The 25,146-nt window shown below is 39.6% G+C and overlaps 1 protein-coding gene across 2 annotated transcripts in view; it reads right to left on the bottom strand.

Annotated features, from left to right (window-relative positions):
• The window catches only part of IPCEF1 (interaction protein for cytohesin exchange factors 1), a 35,723-nt gene extending 11,677 nt beyond the window's left edge, over positions 1–24,046 (bottom strand). Inside the window, exons 1-7 of one of the 2 annotated variants that reach the window (XM_054279495.1) lie at positions 23,948–24,046; positions 23,111–23,280; positions 15,371–15,444; positions 14,169–14,240; positions 11,167–11,228; positions 7,789–7,877; positions 2,163–2,529 (exon numbers count right to left, since the gene is read on the bottom strand). In XM_054279495.1, the coding sequence (XP_054135470.1) occupies positions 2,163–2,529; positions 7,789–7,877; positions 11,167–11,228; positions 14,169–14,240; positions 15,371–15,444; positions 23,111–23,269 (823 nt within the window). In that variant the 5' untranslated portion in view covers positions 23,270–23,280; positions 23,948–24,046. Of the gene's footprint in view, positions 1–2,162; positions 2,530–7,788; positions 7,878–11,166; positions 11,229–14,168; positions 14,241–15,370; positions 15,445–23,110; positions 23,281–23,753; positions 23,835–23,947 lie in introns of those variants that run through there. The other variant, XM_054279494.1, reaches the window with a different exon arrangement.
• Positions 24,047–25,146: the final 1,100 nt, after the last annotated feature.

Genomic DNA, 25,146 nt, shown 5'->3' with positions numbered 1-25,146 from the left:
TCCTTATTGTTTTCAGCGACCATTGCAGGGAAGGGCCCCACACAGCAGCACTCTCTATGCCCAGCCCATAATATGCAGACTGATAAAGGAAAGACAGACCTGTGTCTGGTGTACGTTTGCTTGGTCAGCAATGGGTCATGATGCAGACAAGAACTAGTGAGGTGATAGGTGATACAGTTTCCATAGTGACTGTCTGGGGGAAATTATCTATTTCTGGAATTCTGTCAGTGATCACCACTGTGGCTCAGGTGGAAATGTTCTGTGCTCTGCCATCAGGGCTGCCCATCAGCTAAGCAGTGAGCAACAGAAGCATTCATTTCCCCAGGAATAACCTTATCAAAATTGAACCATCTTGCACACTGCAGGAGTATACAAAAATATGCCTTGATTTACATTTTAATCCCATTTAATTGGTTAGTATGATTGAGCCTATGATCAAACTACACTTTAAGTGATTATGAATGTGTCATGCGCATTCTCTGACATCCATAAAAGTATTTGTCACACTTACATTACAGTGGAAAGCAATAACCTACACATTATTGCAGGATTTCTGACAATACCAGAGGAGTATATTCTAGGCAAAAGTTTAGATTTCTGAAGAGCAACCACTGAATCTTTATCAACAGGATCTATAAGCCACTATGCCATTTATTACCTACATTCCAACAATCTACTTGAATATCCCTAATGATGTTTTCCAAAGACATGACTTTATCAAATTTCACTCATAAGGTAAAATTACAGAAAACAATATATTTAATATGTCTTTGTGACTTTTTCATTAGAAAGTCATAGTCATTTCTATGACTTTCTCATAGATTTTTTCACAGCTTGAAAAGCCAGAATTAGGGGAAGTAGATTCCACAGTAACTCAAAGCACAGCACTCTTCTCCAATGCATAGCAAGAGCACATATGCTCACTCTGGATTTCAATTTTTTCTGCTCTTCATTGCTGTAGAATTTTCTAGCAGAGAAGCCTACAAAATGGATAAGGTAGGTGAGCAGAAAACACTGAGTTAATTTTCACTTTTGATGAAAACTTTACTTTTCCTACTGTCCTTTTTTGTGTGTGTGTGTAAAATCAGGAAAGGTATGACTACATAAAGGGGTGCCAGCTTTCTAAGTGTTGATATTTGTAAAACATAGGGAGGCTGACAAGGTAACTAATGTGTCTCATAGTATCATCTTTCAGTATCAGGTTCACCTACAGAGAAATGCCCTGATTTCCCAACAACTCCAATGTTGTTTCTTTCCACCACTGCATTATTTTCAGCCTAAGCTTTTACATGCACCTTTCTTTTGCATTGTGCTGAGACAACCCTTCTCTTTCAGCAACAGAGTAGTCATTTCAAATCTTTACAAGGATTTGGAATCATGGGAATAGCTGAGGCACAGGAATGTTGTTGTTCCCTTATGTATTACCCCTCTACTCAGAACTGTATGCCAGGAACAACTCTTAGGCTTCAACTGCTTTTAACTCAGGAAGAAGAAGCTTTGCTCAAAAGGCAGGAGATATTTCCTCGTTACACAGGAGAGTTACAAACAGTAACAATTCAACCAAATTCTGGAACCACGCCACCTTTTTCAATTAGCAGTACATTTCAGTAGGAGGATACTGTGCAGGAACCTATTTGCTTAAACAAAATCCAGTCTTAATAGACTTTCTGATTCAGTATTTCAGTTGTTGTCTCTTGATCACAATGAAGCTTAATGTAGCAAATAGGGAGTAGGTACTTTGAGTAAATGCAGCAGCACAGATTTGTAAAATTGGACTGACTTAACCCTATGTTCACCCTTCCCTACATATTACAGTTTTGTTACAGCGTCCATTCTGTGACACACTTTGTTAATATTTTGATTCAATCCTAATGAATAAAAGATATCTGCACTGAAATAAAGGCTGTTAATAAAATTATATGTATGCTAAATTTATACACAGAGGTTATGGTCTAACATATAGATACAGTTTGACAAAAGTTGTAAACCAGATACTAGGTTATATATTTAATGTGCAATAATTTATATGTTATAAATGATGTGCCACTGGAAAACTCTTCAGTGAGGAATATAGAGGAAGGAAGGGGGAAGGAAGTTGAGGAAACCTGGAACTCTTCCATTGTATGGCTCTGCAGCAAAAGTCTCCTCTCTCATTAGCTCACCTCTGGCTGGTGATCGCTGTCCTGCTGCATCTGGCACAGCTAGACAATGTGTATCTGCACTTAGGTAAGAGGTTTGGGATCCACCATTGGGTTGGGAGAGCTGGACTTCCTGGCTTTCTGCTGCATCCGCACAGACCACTTGTGGCGCCTCGGCAGAATGGATCTGTACGCAGAATGTTAATGGCTGATCACCCTCTTCCGTGGCAGAGCTGTTCACCAGGTCAAGCCAGGACTGCCTCTCGGAATAAACCACTTTGGATGTCAAGGAAGACGATGATTCTTGGGAATTGAAAGTGCTTTCAGGAGAGGAGAGAGAGCAAGATGCTTCACTTGACAGAGTTGAGGTGAATGATGACTTCTGCTGATCCTGCTTTCCAGAAACAAAAGGAAAAAAGGAGAAAAAAGAAAAATTATTTACAAATTACTCCTTTTCCTAGGTTCTACATGATGTATAGATATGCCATTGAAATGCTGAATGACCAAAAATTGATGTACTGGTTACTTATCCATCCAAACAAACCAGTGGTGTGGCAATCAATCTCCTACAGAGCAGTAACTTCAGAAACCAAGCCACCAGGAAGCCAAAGGCAAAAGAGGTATGAACCTGACAGTGCCTAGAAACAAAGACCAAGGAAAACTATTATGCTGAAAGTAGCCTTCTCTGGTAGGTCTCACACTCACCTTCTTTCTTTAATTTGTCTTCACTTTATTGGCCTAATCGAGAGTGAAGAAGAAAAACTCCAAATTAGCCATTGAATATGAAGCACTCTACAGTTCCACCAATGCAATAACCAGGGATAGACAGAAGGGGTCCCAAGCACTGAAGTACAGTAAAGTATTTTTCCTAGTCCATTCAAGGGATAATCATTCACCAGAGCAAGTAGGCTTAGCAGAAACTATCAGAAATTGGGATGAGATCATCATGATATGAAAGCCAGATTTGCTACTGCAGAAATTTACTCCTTCTGCATATCATCTCCTACTGGCCAATGCCAGCATTGGAATACCAGACTTGATGGACCACAAGTTTCTGTCCTCAATATTTATGCAAAATAGGTCTGTGTAAGGATTAAAGCAGATGAGAACTAGACGAAAATATTGAAACTTACTGAGAAGTTGTTGCTAGGGAAACCTGGAAAAGCTGAAAACACAGTAAAGGGGCTAGCCTGGAATACCTATTTATAAAGTAAACCAGAAATAAGTTTTATTCAAATAAACCAAGCCAAGAGTAACAATTTTTTTATTATTATTTTTAAACTCCTCAATTCAGTATTGTATACTGTAATGTATACATCCTTCTCATATTAAAAACAGTAAAGCCTTCCTGTGCTTCTAATGCAGCTGCATCATGTAACAAGGAGTCAATTCAGAGGATGAGGAGGACCTATATCAGACTGTGGGCACTATTTGTTTATAGCAGCTTCTTTACTTTTGTCAATTTTTTAAGCCATTCATAATATCATGGAATTGTCAAGGTTGGAAGGGGCTCTCAAGTTCATCCAGTCCAGCCAAGCTCCCAGCACTTCCACTGCAACCCCTAAACCACATCATCCAGCACTGGATTCGGATCCCTCTTGAACACTTCCAGAGATGGTGACTTCACCACCTGCCTGAGTAACCTATTCCAATCCCTGACCAACCTAATAGTGAAAAAAAATTTTCTTATATCTAACCTGAATCTTCCTTGTCCCAACTTAAAGCCACTTCCTCCAGTGCTGTCACTGTAGGCATGGCTCCCACCTGGCTACAACCTCCCTTCAGGGAATTGTAGAGGACAATGAGGTCTCCCCTGAGTCCCCTCTTCTTGAGATTGAGCAAACCCAGCTCTCTCAGCCATTCCTCATAAGACATGTTTTCTGATCCTTTCATGACTCCTATAAGACCATGTCAAACACTGCAGGACCCAGACATTTATATTCCCCTGTGAAAAGCACAGCACTGTGTTTCAGGTGTGTTTTTGTCTCTAAAATAGAAACCTTCACATACGCATCCTCAAGCAAAGGATGAGGAGATGCTGTATTAAACTAGGAGTACTAAAAGTGCCCTTGGGAACACAGGTGATATGAAGCATTTCATCTAAGAGTTCCTACCACAAAAACAAATTGTTGAAGCATTTACAAAGTCAAGCAGAACAACCTAACAGTAAGAGCTCTTGCCCACATGTTGCAGATAGTCTAATTTCAGTTGTTCAAAGTTGGAAAAGGAAAATATTAGATCTCACCTCTATTTTTCTGGCATTTGCCTATACAAAAAAAGTGTTATTGAAATGTACGTTGTGCCTCACTGAGGGGAATATGTTTTTATTTTCCTTTTCATTGTGTGTTAATTAAAAAATATGAGTAAGAATAAATATGACTGCCAGAAGGTGTTTCTTTTGGTCTGCATGTGTGTTGTGTTTTGTTTTTTTCTTTGGCATGACAAATGTTTACCTAACTTATTTGAATGACTCCTCTGGAAGTTTTGCAATCATCCGTATAATAAATTTCCATTTGGGGATGTTTTAAAAAGTAGATCATAAGGATTTCACTGGAGGTTAATGAATCTCTAGATATTTTTTAGAGAAAAATTATGACCATGAAAATCTTCAACTGCATTTTTGGCTGCTGCTGCAATCTATTGTCTTAATGTATCTGCTGATTTTTTTAACTGTGTATGCATTCACATGTGGACAATGCAGGTGGCCAGTTTAACTTTTCTCTTACAGATGCGATAATTTATTTGTTCCTCACTTACTTTTTCCTCCACAGTACCCAAATTCATGCATACACATGGAACCTCATGATCACTACTTTATTCTTCTGCAAATTTCAAAATGGTTTGAGCCAGCAGAGAATAGAATAGCAAGTACAAACTTGGCTCTAAAAGTACAGCAAAGTGTTTGCTGCTCTAAAAAAATGTAACAGAGCCTACACCTGGGTTTCTATGAGTTTCCAGAATAATAGTTTTGGGTTTGGAGTTGATGTCAAGAAATTTGGAGGCCTTTCTGCTTAAAAGAATAAAAAGACATTAACTCCAGTCAATGCCTGTGGCATTCTTGACACTGAGCTGAGTTGACAGGATAAGTGTCACTTCCAGTAGCAATCTGAGAAGTAGGCCAAGTGCTGCACCCGCAGAATACAAACCCAAATCCACCACATTTTTGAGACTTCACAGCTTGGTTCAAGAACTCTGCAACAAAAAATCCAGCAGAGAGCTGTGTTTAACCAGCCTTCCCTGAGACAGCCACAGGCTGTAAACCTAGAATTGAGTTTTTAGTGGAAGCTGAGCTTTCCCAATCCTTCCAGTGTTTTTCTTGTTTCAGACCTTGCCCAGAAGTTTTAAGGGGTATTAAATATTGTATTTAAAAGAAGACTCAGACTTGCAGTCAAACAGAGCTGTTCCTACTCACTTTGTAAGCAAGCTGAGCACGGGTCAGACCCACAGCAAATGGAGTGGCCAAATGGGTGAACAGATGACTCCTCCACAAGGAAAGGGATTTTAAGGGATAGGAAGAATTGGGAAATCAGCTGACAAAAGCAAAAGCTGAAGGGAAGATTCCCTTTAAGGGAAAGCTTGAGAAAGCAGTATCCCTCAGCATCTGCACCACTGCCTTCCTCCCACATGTTCCCTGCCAAAATGTGGAGGCCAGCACTCCAGAGGAGCATATGGGAAGGAGACAACCGGAGATGGCCTCTGCAGCAACAGACCAAAAGGCAGCAGGAAACCAGAAAAACAGAAGACTAAAACCAGCACCTGTTTAAAACTCATCATCTGGAAAAACGCAGGCACTCACCCAGAGGCGAGCAGACGGAAAACACATCTACATCTCCTGAAGGCAAGCCACTGAGGTATAAAATTCAAGATGCTCCATTAACTGACCCACAGCCCTGAATAACTGTGGGAGACATATTGCCAAAGCTCTTCTCTCCTCTGATATTTGTAGGCACTCAGTCACATTTCCCTTCCAGCTAATACAGGCAATATTGAACCACGTTCTACAGCAGTGAGTGCCTCACACCCCCGCGTGCCAGGAGGATTGTTCTGGTGATAAACGTCACACGTTTCGGGATGAGGAAGTGAAGGCTGACTTATCTGACTGAAAATGAGGGGAGTGAGTGGGTGACAGTGGGACATGTGCTCCCAGCTTTATGTGAGCTAATTAGAGATGGCCAAACAGACAACTCTGTCCACTACATCTCCTCTTATTAATGCCTGTGATTGCACAAGTTTCTCTAGCTCATCTGTATATTTCTGATTTCCTCCTGCTTTGCAGAAATTAACAACTTTTCTTTCTCTCCACCCCAGCTACTGGGTGTCATTTCAGCATGCCACAGAGGAACTTCCTTTCTATGAGATGCCATGAGAATATTTAGTACTAAGTATACTTCTGCAACACCACTCAGTGCTAACTTTCAGGTAGAGAAGGGAAAGGCTTGAATCAGGATTCCTTATTACCAACCCAAACCAGATCACTCTTTTCTAAACAGAGAATTAAGTAAATTTGACATTCCATTTTAATGGGAAAAATATTAAAAAATTAAAAATGTAGTGACAAAAGACTCTCACCAGGCTGCTCTATAGTTTCCAAAGCATGATATGAACAATCTGTTTACTCCAAAATCACAGCCCCAATGCCTGTTGCTAGCTCCAGGAAAACTTACAGGTTACAAACATCTAGGGATTGCCTCTGCTACTTGCAACAACTCTTCCTGACTTCTACTACAAATTAAACTTTTCTTTTAAAGGCTGCAAAGAGAGGAAAGAAAAACCACCCTAAACCTACTAGCGAAGCTACCTGTCATAGCAAATTAACAACTTTTCTTTCTTTACTAAAAAAAAAAAAAAATGGAAAAACTTTTAAAAATTTGAAGATTTTTTTTAAAAACTCATTTAAATCACATCTAAGGGCAATGAGATCACTGGGAAAAACAATTATATAGAAACAAGATTAATAGGGCAAGAACTAGATAATAATTAGGCAAGCCAACTTGATTAGACTCAGGAGGGTTCAGAGTGCTTATTTTAATTTATGAAATGAAGTGAGACAGGAAGGAATATTCTGGGACATTCAATATTCAGAATGTCTATTATCTTTTTTCATAGTCTATTTTTCAGAGGTAGAAGAAAAAAAACCAGATTTTTATCTCTGTGTGAAGAGGCCTCTTTCCCTTCACTTCACTGTCACAAAAGCAGTTTCAGCTTCAGCAGTCTTAAAAACAGCCCACTCAAATATATAAATATGAAGCTGTTAGATATGCTACTAAGGTCACAAAAAGAGAGAGGTTTCAGGATGGATTAAAAAAAAAAAGAGAGAGAACAGTATGAAAAAACAGCTTATAGCAGTCTGTCAAAAATCTTGTCAAGAAAAGACAGAGCTTGTGTATGAGGTAGAATGACACCTTCCTTTCTCTAGCAAGATAAATGGGAAGGAGCTGCTCTTTTGCAGTGCACAGCTCCCTGTGGTGCAGGATGTGCCAGCTGTGAGCTCTGCCACGGGGCAGGCGGTCTGTGCATGAAGGTTTCACAGGAACACAGCATGGACATTCCCAGACAGTGTTTTAGGTTACTCCTGGAGGTCCACCACCTCAGGAGGGTTCTGTTTCAACCTGCTTGCAACAAGAAACAAGGTAATAACTGGAACACTTACCGAAGGAGGAGGTGGGGTCTGGACTGTGTAGGGTGGAGGTGGCGTGTCTGTTATTTCGGGGTCGTCATGCTCACTTTCACTGTAGCATTCTGAGGTAGACATGGAAAATGAGCAAAAATAAAGAGTTAGACAAACATATTAATCTTTGCAGCACTGTGGCAACCAAAGATCACCAAGTAAGGTGTACTGGATTTAGGAGTATATTTTAACAAGTCAGTGTCTCTTAATCCACTGGTAGTCTTATAGTAATGCTGGAGAGCTGTTGCAAGTAGCAGAGGCAATCTCTTAATTCTGTAATAAATAAGTTTTCCTGGAGCTAGCAACAGGTACTGGGGCTTTGGCTGCAATTTTGGAATAAAAAGATTGTCCATATCCTGTTTTGGAAACTATAGAGCAACCTTGTGAGAGTCTTGTGTCACACATGGTGTCTCAGATAGACACACCATACAGCATGGCAGAACATATGAAGTAATACCAAAAGTAAACAACACAGTACTCTAGGAATACCCAAGGAGGAAAACCCTACTTGTGTCTCTCTCTCGTCTCTCTTTTTTATTTTTTCTTTTTTTTTTTTTTTTGGTAACAAACTCGTAGGAGTTTGAACTCATTGACATGTGGCAGAGGCAGTCATCCTGTTATTTCTTTCAACTATCCGTGCAACAGGTGAAAATATTTTCCACAAATGTGTTTAAAGGTGGATTAAATGAAGCGATAATCATGGATAAAATGAGACACAGAAAAAGGGAGGGAGCATGTTGCTGGTTCTTATGCCCAGGACCTGGCAATAGTAAACATTGGACAAGATCATAGTAAACATTGTCCCCACTGAGCTGGGGACGTGGGAGTTTGCAAAGACAAAGTCAGAGGCGGATGAGGACAACTTGAGTGCCAAGGGTCACAGAACAGAGGCTGCCCCTGTGGTGTCCATGGGATCAGCACTGCCCTTTGCTGGCCACAAGCCTCAGCAGCCTGTGCTGTCCCAGAGCTTCTGTTCAGCTCTGCCCCAGAGAACAGGGGTTGCTTAAGTCCAGCTCTGATTCCTCATCAGAGCTTGACTTCAGGGGCCCAAACCACTAGAAAGTTTGTTAGCATGGTCTCTGGACAGTCACCTGAAATTATTTCATCTAAAATTAACTCATTTAATACCCACACGCTTTATTTTTCTGCATGTGATTGTGGGGGGAGGGTGGGTGTTAACAAGCACAGAGTGAGGGGAATAAAGTTGTAAGAGAGAAGAATTTTGTGCATGAGAGAGAATTTTCTAACATGTTAACAAAGAGAAACTTAAAGGAGTTCATTATTTTTTCTCCCTGTACTCTTTGCAGAACTGCAAGGTTTTGAATAGCATACATGCTGTTCTGTTTACTGGAAATATATACTGGCACATCTAAGCATAAAGAACTGAAACTGGCTGCAATAAGGCCTATATAGAATTCTAAGACTCTATTAATGCCTTTTTGAGTAATTCAGTAACAAGCTATGCTTTCTACAGCTCCCCTTTTAGGCACACAGAAAAACTGAAAGAGACTCAACAGCTGTTTCTGATACTCTAAACAGGGGAGTGTGTTAAAATGCACAGAAAGTATCTGAATACACAAGAAATGCCACAAAAAGAGCCAGTATTCTGAAGAATTGTGTGATACAGAGAGGAGGAACTGGTCAGCAGGAACAGAAGTGACTGTGGGTAGTGACAGTGTTTCAATGAAACACAGTAATGTTTCTGTAAGGACGTGTCCACCCAGGCACCAGTGGGTGCTGCACCCACACTGAAGGCAGCTGCTGGAGCACCAGTGAGAAAACATGCATGAAAAGACAAGGAGGTGTTTGACACTGGAATCAGAAGGCCTTTTCCTGAGGGGGAAATGGGCGACTGTCCTTAAAAGCTGAAGAAATATTTGCTATATTATGCTATTGCAAAGTTATTAGATAACCTGTTGCAGAGGTTATTGAGTGGATTATTTTTATGTTTTTAATATTAAAATTGGTGGAATAACTCATCTTTTATTGTTTCATAATTCTTGATTCAACCAATACCACCAGTATCACATTTTATTGAGGTTTAAAAAAATTGATTTAATGTAAAAAATTTTTGCCATTCCTACTTTCCATTGAACTCTTACCTTCATGAAAAGATGGACAATATGTTTGCAGATTTCCTCCCTGAGTACAAGTATCTTGCAGGTCTTGCTACACAACCTATCATTCAATATAGCCCTTAATCCTAAAGTGTTTTGATAAAGACAGCTTCAAACAGGATATAGGCAGGAAGAATTAGATGGTGTGGAAGTTAACAAGTTTCCTGACAAGAAACAAGTGGGAACTAAAAACAAAGAAACTGATGAGACTTGCTGAATTCTCCAGAAATCAGCAGCATCAGTGTTTATCAACCCCAAAGCCGCTTTTAATGGTAGAGCATAAATGGAGCCAGATCAAATTAATCAATAATGTAATGACATGTCCCAAGCCTGGACATAAACTACAATCTTGAATTTTGTGGTAGAGCAGAAGGGATGCAGAGAGGAACTTCATTCCTTAGACAAAACAGGCTGCATCACTTCAGTGTTCATACAACTGCAAATACCAGCAGCTTCATCACAAGCTCAGCAATTCCAAAAAGAGCACTGGGTACCAATATTCTAAAAATGGAGACTTAAAAGCCCAGATATTCCTCACATATTCCCCAGGTTAGAGTCCTTCCCTGGTTTGGTAACATAATGTTACTCAGAGCACTTCTCATTCTAAACCAGCCCCTCTGCCCAGATTTGTGATTTGAGTGCTGGTATCCTCCCACCAAAGAGTTGTATTAGGTCGATGTGCAAATTAAGACAGTAAATAAATTGTTTAGGACTTATAGAGTTTTTCATTCCATAATGAACTTGGGCTTGGCTCCAAAACAAGTTGTAGGCTCCAGAAGAGCAGTACCACCCCCTCATCCCCCAGCATTGCAATTGTTGAAACCCCCTAGACTGGAGGACACAGTAGGGATGGGTCTGCAGAGCACAAGGTATCCCTGGCCCTGCAGCTGCCATGCTGCAGCACAGCTCCTCTAACACAACTCACCAGCTCAAAACCCAGAGCAGCACACTGGTCCTCTTCATGCTTGGTAGGCTTAGCAAGCCAGCAAAGTGCCAGAAAGTAGTTACACACCTCTCCCAAGATCACCTAGTGTCTCTCACTCACACTGTTTCTCACCATTTTTTCTTTTCCTGTGGTTACTCTGTGCCGTGACAATGCGGTTTCTCTGAGCTCAGGCAGTAGGCAGACCCAAGATAACAGTTCAAAAGAAAGGAAATAGCTGGCAAAAATAAAAAAAATTGGCCAAGCAAAAACTGTGAAGAACACAATGTAGTTACACACTGAAACCAGTTAGGAGCATACCTTCCTCATTCTTCCTGTTTGGTGCCTGAGGGTCTACAGCCATTCCCAGCTTACTTAGCCACCTGTGTTTGAAACAGAGGGAACACAGAGTCAGGGACACTCACATGCTCTTCAGACTGAATTTTGCTCCTTTCAGTTGTTTTCTACATCACCATATCTGCTTTCATTAGCCTGACAACTAAATGTCAAAGTTTCTATTTCTTAGATCATCTTCTAGAAAGGCAGCAGTTACCTCTGTTTTAATATTCCCTGCAGTGAATAGGATAAGTTGCCTGGGACATTTTCCCTTGATACTGAAAAAAAGTCATCATACTGATGACCCAGGAGTCACATTTGTGTAAGCTAAAGAAAAAGTCTTTGTGCTGTAACTCCATGTCAGTGCATTAGTCCAGCTGTTGAGATGTCATCTTTCACCTGAGATGAAGAAACAGGCAAGGGAGCCTCAGAGGATGATGTCAGCTGGCCTGGCCAAAATTATTGCAGCACAGTCTGCACCACTTGAAAGCAAACTTTTTGATCATAACATATCACATTTTTCAACTTGCTATGTACTTTTGGTTTTAGTAAGTCTCACTTCCTGTGTTGGTTTATGCTATAATTGGGGTGTTTTCACTTATCTTCCTAGGTGGCTGCATTCTTCTGGTGCTAGAAACATTCCCTAGTCATACTTTTTGTATATTATGTTTACCTGTAGGTCATTCAGATGTATCCACATTTTAAGTAACTAACAACTGAAAAGGCTCAAGCTTTTACAATTAAAAGTCAAGGCCCATATAGAGAAAGTATGAAGGGCAGGAATTCATTGCTGGAAAAAACCCTTTTTTTTAATTTTGGTTCTACTAAAACAACAGGGAATTTGCTAGTAAGATCAGCACCAAAGTAACTGCGCTTTTAGACTTCAGTATGAGCAATAGAGCCACAAATAAATCAGAAAAACAAAGTTTCATTTCTATAAGAGTGGTCCATTGATTATTTTTAACAACCAATCCTAACAAAAAAATTTTTTAAATGAAAATCCACCTTAACAAGGAAAAGATTTGCTAAAAAACTCTAGGACTTCATTAATGATGAGGGCAGACAATTCACTATGTACAACTGGCCAACTAAATGCATGCAGCTAGTCAGCATGACTTTACTTTTCATGTGTGCATGGCAATCGAAAATACATGATAAATTAGCGAAACAAATGACTTTGTTAATAAATCCACTGTTGATTTAATAGAGATATATGTACAGGTATATGCATATGTCGATATATGCATGAAGAGTTACAAAAGGTCATGATCCATCAAGCATTTCTGCACACCAGGAACTCGACACACACAAATGCTCCAGTGAGTTCAGTGGAACCATTCACACGTGCATTTGCAGGACTGGAGCCAAGAGAACAGATGTCTTTTAGTCTGTTTCGACATATGCGTGAGTATGTGTGTACTTTATGTATTAAATGCATGTATTTTGTACTTTGCCAAGGAAAACATCATCAGTTGCAGCAGTGGGGGGTTAGTACAGCATAGAGCAGGCTGCGCTAACACTAGGCTACCTATGTTTAAGCCAAAATGAAATTTAATCAAGAAGTGGAATTTGAACAAAATCATTCCAGGGGCATAAGAGCTGAGACACCTGCTTAGATTTCAATCACTGACTCACAGGAGACTAAGCATTTTTCATATGAGAATTTCCAGCTGGGCTCCAAACTGGCTGTTAGCACTTACTAATATCCTCCATTAGCTCTAATTTTCCTTCTCCAGACATCCTTCCATCTCTTCTCTCTTAACTAGGGTTACCCTCTCTACTGAAATATACCAGTCCAGCTGTCCCTCATTCTCAGTCATCCTCATCCAATCTGCCTCAGGATCTTGTCACTCCATTCAGGAGCTCTGGTGGGAAGTGCAGGAGCAACAAAATGCATGGTTGTCTCCCCACCAGAATGCTCTATGCTGCTCCAACTTGCAAAGGGCAACAGATTCTTTAAATCTATATTTACTTGTAGGCATCTGTAGAGTACAGATTTATTAATACATATCTAGGGACATACACTACTGTAATATTGTACATTTCTGTACCTATAGATCTTTCAGAAGGTCACACACATTCTCTCAACCTCTCTCTTTTTCTATTGTGCCAAATATGTATGAGGTCTCTCATTTATAGAGGGAATGAGTAGTCATTGCCCTGCGAAAAATCACACAAAGGTCACCAGTAGAGCCATGATGAAAATCCTGACCCGACTATTGCAGGACCTTTCTTCCCATTTAAATTGTACTTCTTTGTATTCAGTATTTGGCCATTTAATGCAACAGCACAGAGAAAAGACTGCAATCTGAAGTAAAAAGGGCAAAGATATGAGATATATCTAAATCAGCCAAATGTGGATTAGTAGAAAATAATATCTTTCTGATAGCTCAGTGGTTTCTAAAATGACAGTATTCATATCCATTTTTACTTATCCCATTGTGAACTATTTGGTTGTTAATCTTCTGGACCATTTGTGGAAAGAAAATTTCTGACCTGCCATGAGAATCATTCAACTACAGCACAGTTTGATGTTGAAGTTAACACTAATTTACATAAAGGAAACAGACCTTTCTATCCCTCTAACCCTCCCAGTTACCTGATACAATAGTCTGAAATCAGAAACTGTTATATTCTAGTCCCAGATCACTTCTGGGACTTTTCCCTCTCTTTCTTTTCTCCCCTCACTTCTTCCCAGGTGCTGTACTTGCCATCAAATCTTAGTGCCACTCTAACAGAAAGGGATTTATACCAGCAAATGCTGGGAAGATTAGCACCAAAATTGGGCTAATTAAGCGATTCTGATTTCAATCATAATTAGTGAACAAAGAGCAATAGTTTTCTTCCCTTTAGTGACCAGAAAAAATTAGACTCAGTAATTCCCCAAATAACTTTGTCAACGACTGCTTGACAGCGAAAGAATGAACTTTCAAAGGGTGCTCTCAGGCATGAGACAGGATGAAACACGACCAGTCGCTCCTACTTACGTGTTCATTTCCAGAACATTTTCTGCTGCAAAATAAAATGTCTTGATCTGTGGGTGGCTGATCTTAATAGCACTTTAGGAAAAGAAAAAGATAAGAGATATGAAGAAAAATAGTTTCCATAAGAAAGAAAAAATAATAACTGAATGAATTATTTAAAATATTTATTCACTCCACTGTATTAATCCAGATTAGCTTGTCCATCAATGCAGCTCTTTCTTTAAAACTCTAGTCTATTTTTAGTTCATTTCCTAGGCCATACACTATTCAGAGAGTATAAACTACAGGAACTGAGGGAAGGAATAAAGAATAAAACAAAGTCTTCCATTATTTCATTACATAACTTTACTGCCTTCTCATACTGCAAATACTATGTGCAATTTTGCTTTCTCCAGCTCTGAGATGCAAAGCGAACTTGAAAAATGCTGGAAGAAAACACCAGTAGTGACCCAAGACATGGAACAGCTTCCATGTGCTGTGGTCAATCAGGCTAAGACCCCAAAGCATGGAAAACTGATGGCTGAGGGAAGGGACATGTGACATAGTAAAATCACAAGCAGCACACAATGGGTGAACAGTGACTGGCTCTTCTAACATTTCCATCTGAAGAATGAAGGTTTTTTTTCTTGAGGGGCACAAAACCATGCTGCACTTTATAACTTTGAACAACAGCAACACCCCTCCCAACCTTTGAAGTGTACTCAGAAGCAGCTGGAAGTCAGTTCTGCATATGGAGTTTGGAGACAATATTTTTGAATGTGCACCCTGCTAAAGAAAGTATTTATTCCCTGCACAATCAAAGGCCTCAAGTACAGCCCAATCTCAGTTGCACCACAGCAGCCTAAATAATAGTCCAGGCTTGGAGGTATGCAGCATTACTTGCACCGCTGCTGACCTTCTCAACTAAGAGGGGGATCTGAGAATTACAGTCTAGTCATAAATAGCAAATGAAAAAAAAAGGAAAAGAAAGCATTTGGCACACTCATCTGTTCTTTTTTATTTGTGGTTTTAGCAAAGCACATCTGGCAGAGATTTTTCAAAAAAATGTTTTTGCAATATGGTTCTCTTTCAGTAGCTCAATTAATATCTCATTATTTATACAACACAAAAGAACTCCTCACAGCTTCATTGTCAAAGACTACTGAGGCTCACTCCTTGCAATCTTGTAAAAATCATGCAAAACTGGGAACAAGAGATAAACTTACTGCTTTTTTTTGCATTCAATTGCTCGATCCACACTGAAGTCTGGAAGTCTTATAAATCCTTCTGCTTTTTCAGCCTTCCAAAAAAGAAAAAAAATAATTGAATATCACCACATCAACCAACTGGTAAACTAGTAGACTCCAATGCTGAATAATATTTAACACGCAAGTGCTTGTTTTTCACAGCTTTTTATACTGTGAAAATATATGCTCATCACCATGGGGACAGATTAACGCCTGATGGAATATTTCTATACCAGCAAATCCGGGGTGCAAGTGCATTCCTGTTGGTGCAAGTGGCAGAGTGTAAGCATAGATTTTGTTGCCTAGTAAGGATGAACAAGAGTTATATCATCTGTTCAGGTCTAGATGGCACCTACAGTCTCAAAAGTGGGTTTGTGCCATGACACAGTATGTGTGTATCTTACACAAGTATGACTGATGTAGAGCTGAAAAATACAGTTCAGAAGTGCCCCAGTATGATTCTAAGTAGAAATGGAGGAGGGTGTCCCCTGTGTAATTGCAGCATGGACCATTTTGCAGGGTCACCTGTACACAAGCAAGGCAGAGGCAATGCAGGCGGCTCCCATCACACACAGCTGAGTTCTGTGGTTAAATACTGCAGACCTGCCTCAGAGGGCTTTGGTCACCCAGCTATCACTAACCCGAGAAATTTGCAGGCATGGTGCAAGAGGTAGCAATATCCAGGCAGATATTTACATTTACATTTTCAGCACCCTGTTTATACCCAGTCAGCCCTTTCTGCATGCCAGGAGCTTTACTGAGCATTGACGTCTCTGCTCTCAGTCAGCAGGACTCTGAGTCAGAGCTGAGAAACTGAAGTGACAAGCCTCAAACTCCTGTTTGTGCTGCCTGAAACTGAAACATCTGCGGCAGAAACATCTTCGGCAGAAACATCTTCCTTACTACATCCATCTACATCCACCTGGTCATCTGCAATGAGGTTAGGAGTCCCTCTAAGATGAGGTGAATATATAATGTCGACAAAAGTCTGTAGGACAAAATGTCAGGAAAAAACCTACTTTCCAAAACACAGAGTGCTCATTCCTGAATTACATTTTTGCTGCTCCCAGCCATTGCTAGTAGACACATTAAAATTCTGAAAATGCACACTGAGTTAAAGCAGATAAAATACACACAACAATTACAAAGGCAGAGGATAAATGAAGATGAGTGACAGTATCTCAAGTCTCATTATGCATGAATATGATCAGACTATAAAAAGATGTTCATCAAGACAAGTCTTTGAGCTTCAATTCTTGGAAGTATGAATCTCCGAGAACTGAAATATTGACACAGAATGGTTACTTCAGTGGGTGGCTTCCCCGCACATCTGCATATCTGCTCTTTGGCATACAATAAATCATGGACTAAACATCATTCCTGTCATTTACATGTATTAAACATTCATGTGAGAAGTTTATATTTCACATCATCACTAATAAATGGTTTTGCTGCTCCAAGACGCAGACACGGCACCAGTGGAAGGGGGTTTTCTTATTTTCTTTCAGTAAAGGAGAAAAAAATTATTCTTTTACATCTGGGCTGAAAAAGTTTCATTTTTTAATATTTGTATGAAAAAGTGCTTATTTGCCACTTGGGCTTTTAACACTTTCTGATTGTATTTGTATCTGTAAAACTTGTTTAGTGACTAGCTTGGGGAGCTTTTGTTTCCATTACACAGGTTGGAATTTCATGTGCTTAAAGTCATTGAGATAAAATGACAACTAACTAAACCTAGTATTACCACCCCAGATCCATGATATATTAAGTATATCGGGATGAGCAAATAAACACTGGTGAGTAATGAAGGAGCACTATTCCTGGGCTGTACTGTACTAAAAGTAGAGATTGTATTATCCAGCATTTTTTTCCAAAAAGATGATCACTTACTAGATCTGGAACACCAAAATTCCTGTTTAGTTCCCAAGACCAATCTGAGAACACTGTGAACCAAACTCAAAAAAGCTGTCCACGAGGTACAACAATCACTATTGAACACACTGCTGGATGAGAAATGCATACAATGCCAGTTGCCTCTCTGTAGTAGGAATCCATACTCCCAGTTTAAGAAAAAGTTAGCCACGAGACCCTGGGTGAAGGATTATACCGAGGTACCCATGCAGCAATAAATCCATGGCCTGATCTGGGTAAACCATCAGGTGAGTGAGTGGCTGACTCGGGTCTGGGACAGGTTTGGCCTTTCTTCCATGTTCTGTGTGCAGTTACAGCTCAACCAATTCCATCTATCAGTGCAGTGACCATTGGTCTAGACTGTATCCTATAAACAGTTTAGAGTGCTGCAAAGGCATTCCTGAGGGGATTAGGTCCATGATAAGCCATTGGATAAATCACTGTTTCTACTGTCAATGTACAAAAGCATTTGAGTGTTTGGATTTTGTATTGGACTAGTTAATTACCAGCACCCCATAAGCCAGTGTGGAAACACTCACCGGGAACACTCCCACCCATGCTGAAATGGAATTGGACCTGAATCACTGACTTAATCCATCAGTAATTTAGATTAGATTAAAATAGATTCCTCTATCTAAATTAGGGGAGCTCCCTCTAAATGACTAATGACTATAGGTCTGTAGGCCTTGATTTCAGTACCTTAATTTTAACAATTGTACAGCAGAGAAACCCCCTATTTCTTTTGCAGTATTTGGCCTGTTCCAGTTGGTAAAAGATTATGTTCTCACATACACATTCTCTCTAAATACATTCAGAATTTATACTAATTCTGTCTGTGATTTCATATTTGTTCATTTAAAGAAAAATTCATGTTTCATTTTATGTATTAGTGAAATACACTATTTGTACACATCTAAAACATGCCATCTATGTAACAGAAAAGAGGGGTTTGATGGGTATGTAGCTTCATAATTATCAGGAAAAAAAGGAAGGAAAAAAGAAAAAGAAGTCACAAAAAATCTTAAGGATGTTATTTCAGTCAGCAAATAGAATTCCAAATAAATCCTAGGAACAGAACATGTGGAAGTCATCTTTTCAGTCATTCTTAGGATAAAAATATCATTTAAAAACATTTAAAGCATATAGAAATCCTAAGTGCTTTCTTTCTTTCTTCCAAAATGATATCCCTAACACGACTTTAGCATGCTATTATTTAACTCACACGTTTCATTCAAGATTCCTTCAGATTTTGATGTGAAGCTGTAAAATAGCCCTAAAAACTCAGATACAAAGAACCTTGACCTATTTTCTACTTAATCAGGATGTTTAAATGAATAAACTGTTATCTCTTTTGGGTTTTATGGAGGTTAGACTAACATAAATCTGTGTTTTTGCAATTCCAAGTTGTAGAAAAATTATTTCATTAATAACAAGTGTGAAAATTCTTGTGGCAAAAAAGAAAGGAGCCATTTTTTCCACAGGAAAAGCCTTGCACTCAGAAAAGAAAAGAAATTATTTATGAAACACAATGCATGAAAGAGACTAATGTCCTTTTGAGCTTGCCTCAATATGTTATCTAAATGTTGTGACTTTAGGAGATTTAGTAAGTAATTTAAAGTGAATGCAATGTTGCAGCAAGATTTTAAAACATAGTGCTAGAAAATGAAATATCTTGTTATTGTGGAAGAGTTCCAATCTGCAAATCAGGGTAGTCCTCATGGCTTCATCAGTGTTTCAGCACTGCCCCCAGAAGATGCTTTGGATGTTGGAGGAACAGTTCAGCATTTTAGTCTTTTTTTCTCTCTGCCAAGTACACCAATGATGCATCCTATAGAACTGTGAATAATTTGGGCAAGATATTAGGCCATAGGTCCCCAAGCCTCTCAGCGCAATCAGCTGACATCAATGACTTTTTCTCATCCACATAAGCAGCTATTACAACTCAAAGGTAAAATATTTTTCTTTTAAAAGACTGTAATTATACAGCTTCCAGCAAAGCTGTTGGAGTGAGGACCAATTCCAATGTAGTGAATGAGGAAAAAAAAAAGTTCAAAGATAAATAGTAACAGCAGATCACAGCCTGCATCTCTTTAATTTTATATTTACATTTCTTTTCAGCTGTATCCCCATGACAACCACCATTAAGACATACCGCAAAAATTTATTTCAACTCTATTTGGAAAACCAGTCAAGCTACCCTAAAGACCTACCAGACAGAGGCATTTAGCCCTTTGTCCTATTCCAGCCAACACTATCCAACACAGTCGAAACAAGCCCAGAGAGCCAGGAGCCTGGGATTCCACATGACAATCCTCCCCCACCACCCCTCTTCCTATGTAGGAGCACTAATTCCCTCTGGAGTTTCAGTATGAGAACTGAAACAGCTCAAGGGTCAGGCAGGGTCACAAACTGTGCTATTTAAACACTTGTCTTCAAGGCAACTGCCTACAGAGAGCAGTACTAAAAAAAAAAAAACAAAAAAAAAACCAAACCAAAACACTAATGAAGAGCAGTTGTCCAAGGAGTTTGATGTTCTTGAATGCATACAGAAATTCTGACTGCCCAGATATATTTTCTGACATGTCCTGTGTTTTCATTGCAAAACCAGCCCTTCCGTGCTTCCTCCTAGTCCAAGCAGCTTCCCCTGCCCAGACTGGGAGTGCTTCCGTGCTGCAAAGAGAAGTTTACTTGTCTCATGTTTTATAGAAAGAAGAAGGTTGTGTGGGAAGAGGTTCCAGGGCAGCCTACCCAAGCTTGCTGAGACCACTGGGCCCTGACCTCAGCTAGCTCATCGAAAATTTATTCAGATTTGCTTGTGTTCTCTGGCTTTCTTTCAGTGAAGGAGAAGCTTGACTCTTAGGGTGTCTGATCTGCTATTGGTCACCCATTTACTTTTTACTCTTTTGAGCTGTGGCATTCACAAAATATTTTACATTAAATTGAAGGAAATATTAGCTGAAAATTCTCACAAGTGTCCTATGTAATGTATCCAAATCTGCCTCTCATGAGAGACCCAGAATCAGAGTAGCTTGGAGTAAAATTAAGCTAGAGCGACAATATATCCAGAGCTTCAGAGGCACATGATGACAAACTTGACCAAGAAGATGTTATGCAGATGAGGTTATCTACTCAAAGCCAGGATAATGCACATTCCCATACAAATTCCACCCACTCTCTATTTTCTCCATCTCCATTAGAAAAAAGGTCCAGCACCCTGTTGCTATGCTACAGTTGCCAGTGTCTGCTTTTCACACAGCCAAAAACAAACCAAGCTCATTTCTCACCAGAGCCAAGCAGGTCAAGCAGAGCTACAGGCAACCAGTGTGCCCCAGTCCCTTTGACATCAGCCCCAGTCTGTCATCACCACCTTTGACATCAGCCCCTGTAAAAGGGCCCATCTCAGGAAGTCTCAGGCACGTGAGAAGCAGGACTCCTGTTTCAACAGAACTTGAGACTGTCACCTTGTACAGCCCCTTGGGACCAAGGATTGACTTCACTGAAGACAGTGGAAGTGCAGGCAGTCCTAATGCCAGGGACTTGTCAAGCAAGCAAGAGCATGTGTCACTGCTATTTCTCTTTCAACAATCTAGAAGTGAGAATATCTGGCTCTAATTGATCCCACATACAACTCTGAGCATGCCTCTGGTCTCAAGAATTTAAGAGAGCAGGCCTTAGCAAAGATCACCTTCCCTTCTTTCCAAACCCCACAGTTACTGACATTCTGCAAACACTGATTGAATCTATAGTTACATAGAGATTGCACTTTAAGCTGCCCAAAGAAACTTTGAGTTTTTACCATAAAATAGTGTGTGAGAGTTGGCAGAAGTTGCAAGCAAAGAGGTGCTACTGGCTAGCATGCTTAAAGCACAACTGTGATAGGTGAGAATTCAGGGCTGACACAAGACAACAGTATTTTGAAGCCACATTAGCTCTTCAGAGGAAATGAAATAGACTGGAATGAGGCTGACTCTTATTTTCAGCCTTGTTCTTTTGGAGGCAGTCAGTGACAGTCAGGAAGTAGGCATGGACTAAAGGGGTAAGTGCCGTCTAGGAGCACAGGAACCAGCATGATCATGGTTTTTCTGGATCTCAGGAGTGGAATTTAAGCAGGCCAGAACAACTGAAGGAAATGGAGGAATTTGCACCTCTCCCCCATCACTCTTCTCTTCCCAAAGGCAAATTTTTCCTAGTCTTGCATTTTTTATTTCCTCTCATTTTGATTACTCCTTAGGATTATTCCTCTCTGATATTTTCTGTGTTTAAAAAGTCATGTCAGCCAGACAGCTCACATTTCTTAAAGCTTGGCCAGAAGTACAACTGCAAACAGATTTATTAAACCCAATAAGGTTTTGCAAGGTATTAATTCTGCTTATTGGTATTACTGCCTCCCCATGTCTTTCAAGTAGAGATATTGTAAGCATAAGGGGAAAAGTGCCTTTTCAAAACTTTTTTCCACAATATTTCTATTTGTTTTCTTTCTATTATGCATGTATTTGACATAGTCTTGAAAGCAATCCATATTAGACTACCACAACATCATAAAAAAAACAACAGCCCAAGACTAGCAGAGTTGCTTTCCTTTACCTCAACAAGAAATAGTTAATATCACCTTGAAGTACCAGTCAAAGTTTTTATTTGGATTTTAAAAAAGCAAACAGAAAAAATATCTCACACACACACACAAGCAAAAAAATACCCCACAAAAAATACTAGTACTATATTCACAACTGAAGGGAGAACGTGAATTAGTCTACACGAGTAAAGCTTTGTTTAGCGTATGAGGAGTTTTTTAAATGGCTTAAACTATTGTAATTTTTTTCCTGAAACAGCTAGAAAAAATTTTGATGGGGATTGCTGCAGTGTAAATAAACAAGTGAAAATCATCCAGATTGCCTTTGATATTTTTTAAAATCCTCTAATAATTAATAAGGGTTCCTTCAACCTTTCATTCTTTGCTGTGCCTGTGACATGCTGATTTCCAGAGCAGCTGTGTTGCATTTAAGGCACCTCATGCCCATCCACAATTCAACACTGAAGCTGCTGAATTTCAAACCATGTTTTTGCTGGCATACCCTAATGCTCTTCACACCCTAATTATTAGATCTGTCACTCCATCATTTGAATGTGATAAGAGTTTTTTAAAGGTAGCAGTGCCAGACAGCAAAGTGAAGGGAATAACTATATCTGAATCTTCCTAGGATGGGCAAAACATCCTCTCTGCCCAATCAAACAAGCCCAGAGTAAAGCCAACTGCCCTCTACTATTTGAAAAGGGAAAAAAAGGGAAAGAAAAAAAAGAGGACAAATAAATTTAAATAGGAAAAAAATAGAAGAAAAAAGAAAAATAAACTAAGAAGACAAACAGAAGAAGACAAACAGAATAATCTCAGTGTGGAAGGGGATGGAAAGAGAGATAGGAGAGACATTTCTGAAAATTAAATTAATAGGAAGTGAAAAAGCATTCCTGTTTTGAGTTTTGACAAATGTTTGCAAATTGACTGTACCCAGGAAAACATTTCTCAAGTTCAAATGCCACCAGAGCCCTTAAAGAAGAGCTCTTAACATGGTGAAACAGACAGCAAGTTAACATTTCACAAGTACCTGCTGAACTAGAAACCACATAGTTTTCTGCATGTTTCAAATTCATATAGACACTTCTCAGATCACAGGAAGTGTCAGGGCTGAGAAATGAACCCAGTTATTTGTACTCCTCCAGGGTGCACCTAAATTGTGACCCCAGGTTCCCCTCTGTCCGTGCCAGCAGATGCTGTTTGTCTGGCACCCGGAGCTGCCTGCACACTGTACTCACCAGCTGACTGCTGTACCAATACAGCGATGACTCCTTTAGCACGCACCAGAACTTTTTCCATTTGTTGCCAATGAAAGCTCCTTTTTCCTTCTTTTTGTAGAGCCATCCTTGGCAATCGGCTTGCCCCAGCTCTTTGCACGATATCCTCCGTCGGCTCATTATAAAGAACCCTGTGCCATTAAAAATACAGTGTTGTGCTTGCTTAAAACTGCATTACCAGGAAAGATGTTGCTGCCAATTAAGGATATCATCCTCACTTAGGAACCTCAGCAAGTCATCCAAGCATGTCTTAAAATATACTTAGAAGTAATTCAGTTTTATAATGGCTGTGACAGTAACACACATTCATTTGAAAGGCTTGCTGATGTTCAGAAATTAAACAGTAAGCTATAGATAATACTGATACTAATTAATGCTAAGATAACCGTACATGAGTTTTTGTAAATTAAAAATACAGCCTTTGATCCTTTTAAGAGAAGCATGCATATATTTTCCCTCACACAGCTGCACTGAAAATGATACATCTATTTAAGTCAGCTAGAGAAAACTATTATGCCAAATACATGAAAACCACTAGTGTGTATGTCTGTGCCGGCAGCTGATTCTACCTCGCTGATTTCCAGCTTTGATTCAATTAACATACCACAAGGATTTAGTCCAAAGGAACAGCCCGTTGTCATGTTTCTCAGAATCGGTGTAAGAATCAGTGGAGTTAAAAAGCAGCTTTTCACCAAATGAGTAGCAGTACAAAATCCTCACCCTCCCAAGAATAAGACATACTAAGAAAATAACAAAAGAGGAATCCAGGAGAGAAAAGAAAAAACAATCTCTCATTACCTTGACTTTTCTTTTTTGCCTTCTGACGCAAAGGAACCTGTAAGAAATGCAGGAAGGAAAGAAAAGAGGAAATTTCAGATTGTGTTGCAACATTTGTGTAGAAAGGGGAGGGGGAAGCTAGAGAAGGACGTGGTGGTGATGCTGGTGGTATATGCAGGATGGAAACACATAACCCACTCGCTGCTGAAGGGACGTTAGCAGCTGAAGCAAAAAACGTGTTAATTAAAATTGATGTATATCTAGTTGAGCAAGAGCAAACACAACCCTATTACACGTGTCTATCTACTCCTGCTTCCTGTTTCACATCCACAGACAGCTTCTACTTTGCTGTGTTTGCCCAAATTGTATTCTGTGGTTTGTAGTTAAAAAATAGAAGTTAAAACTCCAGCATTTTAATGCTTCATTAGGCTCCATAAGGAGGATTTACAAACATAGGGAGATTAAAATACATGCCAGATGACTGATAGTCATTTAGCTCATTCTAAGAAATCCTGAAAAAGAAAAAAAATCTTATCTTCACTTTTGCCTTTTTTTATTTAATGCAGAACATATATTTTTTCCCTATTAAATAGTTTCATAATATTTCCTAAGGAAAAGCAATCACACAAAATATATGGAAATTTTAGTCACCGCAAAATAACACAATTGAATTTTTTTACGCATTTGCAGTCTTCATATTTAATCCTGCATAAACATATAGAAAATGAAACTAAAAGAGAAGACCACAGAACAAAAAAAGGAGGCAATTGAAAATGGAAGCTATGGCTTTTAGAGTAAATTCTCCCCAGACAGACCGGCTGGTTGTGTGATTGCAGACAAAGTACTTGACTTCTCTTTGCTTCAACCTTTCCTTCTCTAGTGTGGGAACTAAAGCACTCACTTTTTTCTATTTTTAGGAAGGGTTTGAAGCCCCCAGATGACAAATGCAGCATAAAGAGAGGTATGATTTAATATGCTGGCCACAATGTTGCTATGCAAAGCCGCCAGCTACCTGATCCGCTGCAGAGCTACGCTATGAACATCCCTAATGTAGCCCTTCGCCTCGCCAGACAGCTTCTCAGGAAAACAAAACCCCATTTCATATCTCCCTTGAAAAATTTGATGGCTGTTCTCATTGGCACATTAAAGGTGAGTAAAGCTAGACCATCTGCAGGTTGATAGGAGAGCCCACTGTCACCAGTATTTCCACGAGCTACAAC

Source organism: Melozone crissalis, unplaced genomic scaffold (assembly GCF_028551555.1).
Source record: "Melozone crissalis strain CALT ecotype California unplaced genomic scaffold, PUWL_Pcris_2 ptg000027l_1, whole genome shotgun sequence".
NCBI classification, from domain to species: Eukaryota; Metazoa; Chordata; class Aves; order Passeriformes; family Passerellidae; genus Melozone; species Melozone crissalis.
The sequence above is the reverse complement of the archived record's forward strand: the minus strand, read 5'-3'. Positions and strand labels throughout refer to the sequence as shown.